The sequence below is a fragment of the Eptatretus burgeri genome, chromosome 12, assembly GCF_056783735.1.
Source record: "Eptatretus burgeri isolate ZD-2024b chromosome 12, Ebu_testis_v1, whole genome shotgun sequence".
Lineage (NCBI taxonomy): Eukaryota > Metazoa > Chordata > Myxini > Myxiniformes > Myxinidae > Eptatretus > Eptatretus burgeri.
In genome coordinates this window covers 36,635,872-36,647,894 of record NC_140972.1, presented here as the reverse complement: position 1 = coordinate 36,647,894, position 12,023 = coordinate 36,635,872, and the positions used below count along the sequence as shown (strand labels likewise).

The 12,023-nt window shown below is 45.5% G+C and overlaps 1 protein-coding gene across 6 annotated transcripts in view; it reads left to right on the top strand.

The window, feature by feature from the left end:
- Nucleotides 1-12,023, top strand: part of LOC147015421 (voltage-dependent N-type calcium channel subunit alpha-1B-like) — a 293,408-nt gene that overhangs the window by 126,869 nt on the left and 154,516 nt on the right. For all 6 annotated transcript variants that reach the window (XM_085850152.1, XM_085850151.1, XM_085850153.1 and 3 more), the window contains 2 exons: nt 8,141-8,258; nt 10,445-10,512. In XM_085850152.1, the coding sequence (XP_085706278.1) occupies nt 8,141-8,258; nt 10,445-10,512 (186 nt within the window). The remainder of the gene's footprint in view (nt 1-8,140; nt 8,259-10,444; nt 10,513-12,023) is intronic.

Below are 12,023 nucleotides of genomic sequence, written 5' to 3'. Positions count from 1 at the left end.
CCATAAGACTAAGCTTCATCATGGGAGATGCCAATAATCTTGAAGGCCTTGGTTGCCATTACATCAAGCTGAGAAGTGAGGCAAGGGAGTGGGGCCCAGATAGAAGAGTGTTCCATCAAGCAGTGGATGAAGGCCTTGTATGTGGATAGGAGTTCAGGTGTGCCAAGGAAGGACTTTGTACGACGGAGGATGCCCAGTTGGCAGCTGGCTTTGGAGGCCAGCTTTGAAATGTGGTTTGCCAAAAAAAGATCATGGCTGATAGTGAGACCCACGAGTTTGAGTGCCTGATCTTCATCAAGAGGATTGTTAAGAAAGTGGATTTGTTGGGGGGGGGGGTGGTTACCCGATGGTTCTTTTGGAGAAAGATTGTGAGGGTGTGATATTTGTCAGGATTGAAAGACATATTCCAAGTATTTGACCATCTTGTGATTTTGTGAAGGTCTGAAGAGAGGGAAGAGGCTGCAGCCTGCCTGTCAGAAGGATGAGGATGTCACGTCACAGGATGGAGTCATCAGAAAATAAATGAAGAGGATTTTCCAGAGTCAAAGAGATCATTTAATTATGAAGATCAGGAATAAGACTAGGCCCAGGACTGCTTTGTGGCACTCCAGCCTTGACAGGGAGGGGAGTTGAAAGGATTCCAATGAAAACCACACGTTGTGACTATTTGAGTGGAGGAAGTCAGTTAGCCATGTGTGGAGTTGATGTCTAACTCTTCAAAAATGTCTTGTCGTTCGGTGTCTTTTCATCCATTTGTATGTGAGCATGATGGTGTAATTTTCACCATGATGACCAGGACGGTGAAGCGAGCAAATACCTATATTTTTTGGGGGGGAGGTGGTCAAAAACACCCTGTAGATCCCCTTAATGAGCGCAGATTTTTATGTGGTCAATACACCTTCATTAGGCATTAGATATGAAGCTTGTCGCCAAGTTTCATCAAAATTGTGTGTTTGGTTCAAGCGATAATGACTGAAGTGTTTTCAGACTCACTCACCTACGTATACTGCTCAATCGCATAAGCTCACCTGACTAAAGTCCAGTTGAGATAATAATGCAATAAACCCATTTAGCCATAACCCTAACTGCTGCAATATGCTAAACCCATACTGAAGAAACTGCATGAATGTACTGCTATTGTTATATTGTTGTGGACCGGGTATCGGCGACGAGCACGACCGCTAGATGGAGCAGTAGAGTCGGCGCCACTGAACACCCGGAATCTAGATCGTACCTTTCCGATAACTCCGAAGGTACGGGTCCCTTACAGGACCGTGAATCGTCAATATTTCAACCGTGTGGGACAGGGTTATTTGCCAAACTTCAAAATACCTAGAGGCCCACGTGGCGAGCTACCGAGGAATTCACACCCTTTATGGAGCTCGAACGGGACGAGCCGTTACCGTGCTCGACCCGTGCATAACCCGAGCAGATGGTTACAGATGTCCTGTTGGTCCAAATGCACAACTACGGCAGCAACGGCCTTTTTAATCCACCAACACGCACCGTGCTAAACCAATTAAGAAAACACAGAAGCGAGCTGAAACATTTAACAGGGGATTTATTTATAATGGGGGGGGGGGGGGAGGGAACACACAAGGAGCAGAGTTAAACTGACGAAAAAAGAAAAGTATGGACAAGGCACTTAAACAATTCTACTTGAAGACGTGCCCACAGACACACACATGCACACACAAATACCCAAAAGAAGTGATGGCCGCGGCCTTTATTCGGCCCTTCAGCTCGGGAGGGAAGGTGAGCCGGAGGGGAGAACCTGTCTCACACCTCCCCGCCTCGTGCGGTTTTCGATGATCCGGTTGGGCGGGACTCAAACCCGCAACACAATGCAATGATGGACACCAGCTGGCGCGAAGGTGGATCAGACAGAACGCCGGCAGGCAAGACGAGACGACCAGGCGACGAGGCTCACAAGGCGACCAGGCGACGAGGCTCACAAGGCGACCAGGCGACGAGGCTCACAAGGCGACCAGGCGACGAGGCTCACAAGGCGACCAGGCGACGAGGCTCACAAGGCGACCAGGCGACGAGGCTCACAAGGCGACCAGGCGACGAGGCTCACAAGGCGACCAGGCGACGAGGCTCACAAGGCGACCAGGCGAAGAGGCTCACAAGGCGACCAGGCGACAAGACCTTGACATTCTCCAGCCAGAACGCCTCAAACACTCTGTCTCACGAACGCTCCTGCCACGAGCACACCGTCTCTCCGACACTGGTCCAGACAACCACACTTTCTCCTCAAGAGGGAGCGGCTTCTTTTCCTGACCACTCGCCTCCTCATTGGTCGGACTGTGTCGCGCGATTTGCAGGCCGTCCCTCATTGGACAGGCCCACGGAAGGCGGGGCGACTCCCACCCTTATGGGCGGAGTCCCGATCTGAGGCAACGAGCCTCCTCATTAGACGAAGGGCATGCCCTTCCCCTCGTGGGCGGAGTCGGCTCTGGAGTGAGGGGTCCCACCCACGTCCGAAGCCAGAAACACGTGCGCTATGGCGTCGGTGAGCGAGGTGACGGTGCCGCTGGTGTTGTTGTTGTTGTTGTTATAAGTGTAAAAGAAAACCCTGACTATCAAAATAACTCCGCAGCGCATGAACATTTAATTCGCATTAGACTCAGGACGAGACCCTAACTAGAAATGCGTACTTACCGATATAACTGTTCAATAGGGACCTGAATGTTGAGTGCAGTAAGCTTCCAGATTCATAACAATATATCACATTGGCAGGGGAAACCACCTGTGTCCTGTCACTCGTAATTGCTTGCATAAGAAGGACTTATTCCATGCAGGATGTATTGCATTTGTGAAATATTTCAACACACCTCTCAACATTCTTTAATGATGTGGATAATTAAATGGGTATGCACAGTGGTTATTGGACAATCGATGGTTGTTGGACAATTGATGATGATGGGTTTTTTTGGCCTGGAATCAACTTATATGGCATTGTGTGTGTGTGTGTGTGTGTGTGTGTGTGTGTGTGTGTGTGTGTGTGTGTGTGTATGTGTGTGTGTGTGTGTGTGTGTGTGTGTGTGTGTGTGTGTGTGTGTAGGGGGGGGGAGAGCATCTGCTTATGAAATAATCAATGGGATTGGAAGGGTGGGGAATTTAATTCAGACTGATGTGAGCTGTTGTTAGTATATGGTTTATATGGTGCAAGCATATATTTGGCGTGGTGTAGCAAGTACACATATTTACCTCTGCCACCGAAGGTGAAGGAGGTTATGTTTTCACCCCTTTCTGCCTGTCTGTTTGTTTGTCTGTTTGTTTGTGTGCAGGATATCTCATAAAGTTGTGGACTTATCTGGATGAAATTTTGTGGACAGGTTGGGTATGTGACAAAGACAAACTGATTAGATTTTGGTGAAGATCTGGACCTCAATCTGACTACTAGAATTTTTTTAAGTGATTCTTCACCAATGAGAGATAGGGCCAAAAACGATGATATTTCAAAAATGTATTGGGCCTGATATGTTCTCGTGGATCAGGCATTACATGGTGGAGGTTTGCGCTGTACAGTGTGCCCATCCAGTTATTTATGTGTTGCCATTGTATTGTATTCTCACACCCCTTCCCCCACCAAAAAAACCCCAAAATTTCAATTGTTTAAAGTCCCCTATACAACAAGTAATGTAGATATGAAATTAATGTATTCAACAAGTGAGTAGGGTATGTATATCTGTTATAGGTATGCAATGATGGTTAAAGGTAAAAAGAAAAATGGTTGGTGTCAGGAAGGGCACTGGTCATAGAAACCTTGGCTTCAAAAATCATGATGGCAGTTCTAAAACATGGGCACGGTGCAGCCCAAAGTTCCAAGTGGGGAAATCCACCTGCCTATGACAAAGAAAAAACGGTGGACAAAGTGGAGGAAATGAGTAAAACAGTCAAATGACATATCCATGATGGTGAACAGCCCAAAATTGCTTGTACATCCTGGATAGTTTTTATCTGGGATTTTATCTGGGATAGATCCTCATAGATCCTGGATTTTATCTGGGAAAAACAAAGATTGCAAATAGGATTGATCAATGTTTGTACGATGACAGGAAGGAATGGAGAATTTGGTGAAATTGCTGAATCGAAGAACAGTTGATGTTTGTTGTCTTGGAGAAACGAGATGGAAAGGACAAAGTACAAGGCTTATTTGCTGCAACAAAGAAAAAATGTTTTTATTTCTGATTTGGAAATCAAAAAGGCGAGTCAAAGAAGAACGAATGTAATTTTGCTATGAACCAGAAGATTTGGTTCAATTAATAAGCTGCATAGAGGAAATGATTACCTTTATGTTATTCATAATACTGTTGCGAATTCGCGCCTGCCGGCGTGCGAACGGCCACGTAACTCGAATCGCGGCACGTCGCCCACCGGACGGACAATCCCGTCGTGACCCTCTCGGACTAACGCCAGGAACTAGTCACGGGTGGGCCTTTCGGCCTCACCACAATCGTGCCAATCGGCCCCCCGCGTGGGATAGGGTTGCTCGCCAAATTCGACCTACCTAAGTACCCACACGGAGGGTAGACCGGGCGATCGCACCTCGCCGCAGGTCGACTTCGGACACGGGCCACTTTAAGCGACCCGTTCCGTACTATCGGGATAACCGAGCGGTGTTATCGTCAACCCCGACGGTTCGATTAATTATCGGGCGTTTTAGCCCACGACCAACCCTTTACGTGAAGTAAGATGGAGATTCAATAAAGGAAAAGACGAAGCGAAACGGGAAAAACAGTTCAACATAAAGCACATTTATTCCGCGGCAAACGGAAAGCACACATATACAATTATACACCAAAAGCAAATGTAAAAGAAGAAACACCACAATAATGCACAAAAAGCAAATGTAAAAGAGAAACACAATGCAGATCTACTACCGACTACCGGGCACACGGCAACACTTATACAGTTTTACTTCACAGACGGCGCCGACAACACATATACTCAAAGCAAAAGAAAAAGGGACCACCCTCAACGATGATGGGGGCAGACGGGCCTGGGGCCGAGACCGCGTCGAGCCTACCCGTCTGGTGATGAGCCGCAAAATGGCAGTGGCGCCTCGACTCCGCGGGCCTCGCTGGCACTGCCTGGAAATGGGGTGGGAACGGGGCCCCCTTCTCGCACTATCTCAGCGCGGGGGGAAACAGGAGGGGGTTGTTGATGCTCGGGGGGGATGAGGATATCTCGCTGGCTCGGGTCCCGCGACGAGCGTCTCCACCACGACCTCGGTCGCGTTACCGGCCTCCCCTCTCCGCAGCTCCCCGACTCTGACACGAGCGCCCTCTCGACTGCCTTCGCCGCCGCCACCTCTCCAACTCTCCACAGCTCCGTCCAACTGCTTTCTCCGACTCTTCTTGACTGACTCTTTCCAACTCCACTTAACTCACTCTTCCCAACTCAACTGCCTTTTTGGCGAGCGAACGCGGCCCTTTATAGCCCCCGGGGCTTCGCTCCTTTACCTTCGACCCTTTACCTCTGGCTGGCTCCCCATTGGACAGAGGAAAAGTGGGTGTGAATGCTTTTTGATCCACGAATCTGCATATAGCGATTATACTCCGACGCACCTGGAGGCGGGGCCAAATCGCCCCACGCTCGCCGATAGGACGGAACAGAAGTGGGCGTGAGTCGTTTTTGATCCGATTGCTTCGGAAAGGCTGGTGTTTTTGCACCCGCTGCTCGGTGCGCGCCCTGCACGAGTCCAGTATCGGTGCCCACAAGCGGCGCGGGAATGGCGGTGATGCGATGGTTGTGAGGGCGAGTTGTGACGGTAAAGGTCGTGGCTGTGGATTGTGAAGCGGCGTTGCGGTTGGTGGTTGTTGTGTGATGGCTGTTGAGACGTGGTTGGTGGTGGTAGTAATGGTAGTAATGGCGGCTGGTCCAAAATAAAGATAGTAAAAGAAAAACGGCTATCTAAAAGGGTCGCAGCCCGAATGAATGACATTTATTCCCTCTAAACAACGGGTTTGGGCCTAACTACACATATACTTACAGAGATATCTCACCTAAGGGACCTGAATGGTGGTTTGCGAATTTCGTCAACCACAACAATACTTTATGGATTTCCATCTCTCTTTAAAAATGTTCGGAAATCCGACACGCCAATCCCAACATCTTTAATGCTTTGAATTTGACACAATCTGTGTCTGTTATATTAAGGGTATCCAAAAAACAAATGGTTCTAACCAATCATCTTGTGGAGCGCTCACCAAGTGGCTTAAGCGCTCAAGCAAAGATGCCAATGTTTGGTTGAAGCCATGGCCATGGCTTACATGGCACTGTATCGCCATGGCTTGCAAACATCAGTTGATATAAGGAACGTCTGGCTTGGCAAGCGATTCACAAGGTATACAGCGATTCATAGGTATGAAGATCATTGACCGGTGATGTATACAGTGATTCGTAGGTATGAAGCTCGATCATACAGAAACGGTTACAACCTGTTCCAAGGCAGGCATGTTTGAATAGGCCGAATCAAAATGGTGGCTAAGACCCCTGTGAAGTGAAGTTGGGCTGACCAAGGGTAAGCCTTTCATGAAGGTAAGCCTCAGCTTATTCCCTTCGTATGCATGCAAAGTTTGGGCTGCAAGTTTTCATGGTTTTGGAGTTATGCAGGAGATGCACACTGACGGACTAACTGACTGACTGACTGACCGACTGGCTGACTGACACGCACTGATATTTATTATTATAGATGTAGATTCAGTTTGGAGAAAAGATGGAGGTTGGGGGGGGGGGATATAGAACCAGGAGCAGAAGGAAATTCAATAGAAATGAGAATCTTTATGGAGTGAAATATAAAGTTTTGTGTTTTTTTGATGCCTCAGCTGACGAAGTCGCCAGAGGCATTATGTTTTCGGGTTGTCCATTCGGCTGTCCATCCATGTTTGTGCCTCTGTGCGTCCATGATGGGTTTTCATTTCCGTGATAACTTTAGAATGTCTGAAGGGATCTACGTCGAACTTGCTACAAGTATGTATAATGATGCAAAGATTAACTAATTAGATTCTGGAGACTGTAGAGGAAATAGAAATAGGAAATAGAAGTGTTGAGGAAATAGAAGCAATATACCTGGGAATACAGCCAGGAATAAGCAGGGCACACTTTCCATCTGAGCAGTTGGACTGCAGACACGTTGTTGATGTTTTCTATTTAATGCTGTGAAGTGCTTTGGGGAGACCCATGCTGTTTAGAACCAGAAAATACATTTTCTTTGATTACAACCCTTGAATTATATTGTTTTGCTAAATTTTCCCATATTCATATCTTGAGGAATTATGGAAAGATTGTCCTACCCCCTCCCTCTCCCCACCACTCATTCCCCCCCTCATGTGGTCATCTGCTTGGTGGTTTGAACGTTTCTAACAAATTGCAGACTGCTTAAAGCGGTGGTGTATAAATCATGTTACCATACGTGAAATATATAACAGTTCCTGCCATTTTATTACTAACCCATATAGTAGGACAATTTCTCACGATAGCTGATGGAACTTAGTTGTGATGCTTTTTAACCTGCTTTGTATAGTGTTGAACAAGAGAGAAGATTACTTTAATGGTGATTTATCTTGGAGAGCTCTCATGAGAAATAAAATGAAATACCAAAACTTTGAGTGCTTAAATCAGAAACACTTTTTCGATGATAATATTTATACAAATAATTTGACAAAAGGAAGCATGCACAATAAAATCAAAAGGATAAATATACTCATAAATGGATGAATGTATTGCATTTGAAGCTCATTTTGATCATCATGGGGTTTTGAAGCCACCAAACTCTCAAGCCAATTTATGCATTTTTCTTATACACCATAAAAATGTCTGTGACCTCGTAACTCAGTTTCCATGTGTGCACTCCCTCGAAATGTGAACCATGTAAGAGTGTTAGTTGAAGTGAGCTCCCCGTGCATGTGAGTGGGTGTGTGCTCCACATGAGTGTGAATGGGTGTGAGCTGCATGAGAGTGTGAATGTGTGATCCACATGAGTGTGCTTCATGTGAACGTGAATGTGAATGTGTGTGCGCTCCGCGTGAGCATGAATAGGTGTGCGCCAACCTAAGTGTTGATCTGTGTATGCCGAAACTGAGTGTCAATCAGTGCACTCACAAGTGTGAATCCGTGTGCACGCATGCAGGTCCTTACAGGAGAAGATTGGAATGTGGTCATGTATGATGGGATTCAATCCCAGGGCGGTGTACCCAAGGGCATGTTGTATTGCTTCTATTTCATCTTCCTCACTCTCTTTGGAAACTGTATCCTCGCAACCTTTTTCTTCATATGTGTTTAATCATGTTGTACTCTTTGGGATATACTGTATGTTTTACATATTGGGTGCTGTATACTATATGGAGTGCACGGTATGTTGCAATGTATAGGTTTGTGTCAATTGAATTGAGGGGTGTCCTTGGGGGGGGGGGGGGAACTCGATAACCCACATTTTCAATTCTGATGTAAATGTGTAATTATATCCATTAACTCACAATATATTTAATATCGATATGTATCTTCAAAGGTTATTTTGAAAGGAGATTACCAACAAATCTTTCTGGAAAAGTGAAATGTTTTTTTTCCAGGACAATCATCAATTGCATTTTGTTTGTACTAGCAGGCATTTCCACCCTCCGGGAGTACTTTTCTCAGCCCACTTTAGGTAGGCAATGTGCTGCAGCACAGTCTTGGACATTTCATTTTATAATTTTTCTCATTTTTGAAAGAAATTTTATTAATCACAACATATTCTTATTATTTTGTATGCAGCCTATGGCTGCTGGTTGCATCATCACTTGGAGTGTGGCTGTGCTGCTGATGCAGTTCCCCTGTTCCTAGTAAGCTGGTACTCATTTTGCCGACCTTGGAAGGATAACAGGCTGAGTCAACACACTTGGTGTTATTTAGCAGCACAACTGGGACTCAAACTCAAGACCCTAAAATCTTAAGCAAGCCATCTTAACCATTAATCCGACACCAGGCTTATCACAACAATTCATACTCCGTATCATAAAATAAAGGAAGATGATTTGTAATACCGGCTACCACCGAAGGTGGTGCTATTTCCGCTACTTGGCAATTTTGGAGTTTCGGTGACACACACGTTTGCTCCATCATAGTAAGATTTCATTGAACTTCACTTGTAAAGTGCTGTAAGCTGTGCAGTGTCCTGCAAGTTATTAGTAGTACAATCGTAATTCCCACTATTTGGTAAACTATGTGTAGTGTGCTGCAAGCTTAATGTAATCAGCTGTAAGCTGACTTGCATGCTGTAACCTAGTCCGTATGCTGAGTTATTTTTGCGAAACCTGTGTGGGGTGTTGTGAACTGTCCACAGTGTATTGCAGGGGAGGACCGGGCTAGTTGGAACATTTTTAACAAATTGTGCATTATAAAACTTCCGCATGACCGAACTTTTTGAAATAACCATCGGAAATGTCCTTCATATAGCTTACATATTAGCAATGGAAAATAAAAGTTAACAACGATGTTAGGTCTTGACAGAAAAATTCTAATCGATGTTTTTTTTTGTTTGAACTTACACACAAGTTTATATCTATTAGGTCTACACACATAAAATAAACATAAAGTCACCAAAAATCTCAACATGAAACGTATGTCATCCATTTCTGAGACCAAACTTAAACTTCATTAGGTATCATATGAACAGAACTTTAATGGTCATAAGGGGCCTAATCGTTTTCTTGTCTGTTACACAATGGTGTCACAGAGCAACATGGGGTATGTTAAAATAATTGGCAACAGTTCCACATGATTTGGTGTTATTCACCACCTCCTTTGCAGGATGGAGCATAACATCTGGAGGAGTATGTGACTCCATGCTGTGGTAGACTTTCCATTACATTTTCTAATTTCTGAAATGATATAAAGATTAATTGAAATGAATTAATTGCTAAAACTTTCCTCTGAATACAAGGCACCATGAATACCAGAATAAGGATTCGACAAAACATTGATGGGGTTGGTTGGAACATGGTCCATCCTGCCCAAAGATGTATGTTCCAACTAGCCTCATTGAACTCATGAGCCAAGAGGAAACTATTGGGTACAAGACAAATCTCTCATAATATGTCTTCAAATCAATGGTCAAAGGTATCCTGCAATATTAAGACAACAGAAAGATTTTGCCCTGAAGTGAAATATTTGCTATCAACTACCAAAAACAAACAAACCTGCAGACCTCAACCACTGTCCTGCCTGTCAGTTACTTGAAAACAAAATGGCTACTAGATCCTTCCCTGCCAGTAATTTTCCACTGGACTTGTGTTGTCATCAAACAAATCATTCATTTGACAATTGCAATGTTTCAACCTACCCCGTGTTCCAACTAGCCCCGATCTCCCCTAAGTTGTTTGTGGTGTGCTGTGAGGTGTATGTAGTGTACCCTGAGCCATGTGCAATCAATCATCTGAGTTCCATGACCAGACAGATACCCTGCTGAACGTGTTTCTTGCTATTGCCGTTGATAATTTAGCAAACGCACAGGAGCTCACCAAGGTAAATGTTTTCCCTCATTATACTCTTATTTGGTCTTAATGAATTATTTTTACTTGTTCTTCTCACATGTTTATTGATCAACTGAGAAATGACCTGAAAAATAACTTGAAGAAAAAATTACAATTGTTCTGACCATTGATGTGACTATCTGTACGGAATGCCAAAAATGAGACTTTATGTAAACCAAATCCTGACTTTAAATTTTGCGCTTAAGGATGCTCCATCCTGAGTTTCTACAAGACTTCTGAAACTATTTTGCAAAAGAAGACAAAGACCTTTTGACATTGCTTTTGCAATTGGACATTATACACAAGACATTTAAGGCATTGGTTTAGCCATTTGGTCTGTCATGCCTTTGTCAGATCCATATCCCAGCAGTCCCTTCCACTGCTTTTTTTTCTTTATGTACATTGTCGAGGCTCATATAAGAGCTAACACACAGAACATAAAACAAAGGGAGTAAGAGACGAGGGGTGGGAGAGGGAAGCACAAAACAGTGGGGAGCAGAGACATTAGGAGATCTATGGAAGGGAGAGTGACGGAGTGTGTACATGGGGTAAACAAGATGGACACGACAGGGATTTTCATGAAGGAAAGCAGGGAATTTGAAGGAGGTGAGTTTGGGGTAGGTTAATGAGGGTAAAAAAGATCATAGTTTTGGATGGGAAAATATATGAGATGGTGATGAACAGCTGTTTTGAAGATCTGGAGGGAAGAGTGGGATTGAAGAGAGTGTAGGAGCTTATTCCAGAGGCAGGAAAAAAAGAGGAATGAAAGAGTGAAGGTGAGCAGTAATTCTTGATTTTGGCAGTTTCACCAAAAGGTGTTGCTGGCAGACCTTGAGCACCCTGTGGAAATATGGGGGTGGGACAAATCACAGACAGAGCAGTGGGGGCCTGGCCGGAGAGGAGACTAAATAAGACAGAAAGACCACCAACCTGCTTCTGGTGAGAGAGAGAGAGAGAGAGAGAGAGAGAGAGAGAGAGAGAGAGAGAGAGAGAGAGAGAGAGAGAGAGAGAGAGAGAGAGAGAGAGAGAGAGAGAGAGAGAGAGAGAGAGAGAGAGGGCGTGAGAGAGAGGGCGTGAGAGAGAAGGCATGAGAGAGAGGGCGTGAGAGAGAAGGCATGAGAGAGAGGGCGTGAGAGAGAAGGCATGAGAGAGAGAGAGCACGTGAGAGAGAGAGAGAGAGAGAGAGAGAGAGAGAGAGAGAGAGTGTGAGAGGGCGTGAGAGAGAAGGCATGTGAGAGAGAGAGAGAGAGAGAGAGAGAGAGAGAGAGAGAGAGAGAGAGAGAGAGAGAGAGAGGGCGAGGGCGAGGGAGACGGCATGAGAGAGGGCGCATGAGAAAGGGCGCATGAGAAAGGGCGAGAGAGAGGGCGCGGGAGAGAGGGCGCGAGAGAGAGGGCTCGAGAGAGAGGGCGCGAGAGAGAGGGCGCGAGAGAGAGGGCGCGAGAGAGAGGGCGCGAGAGAGAGGGCGCGAGAGAGAGGCGCGCGAGAGAGGGCGCGCGAGAGAG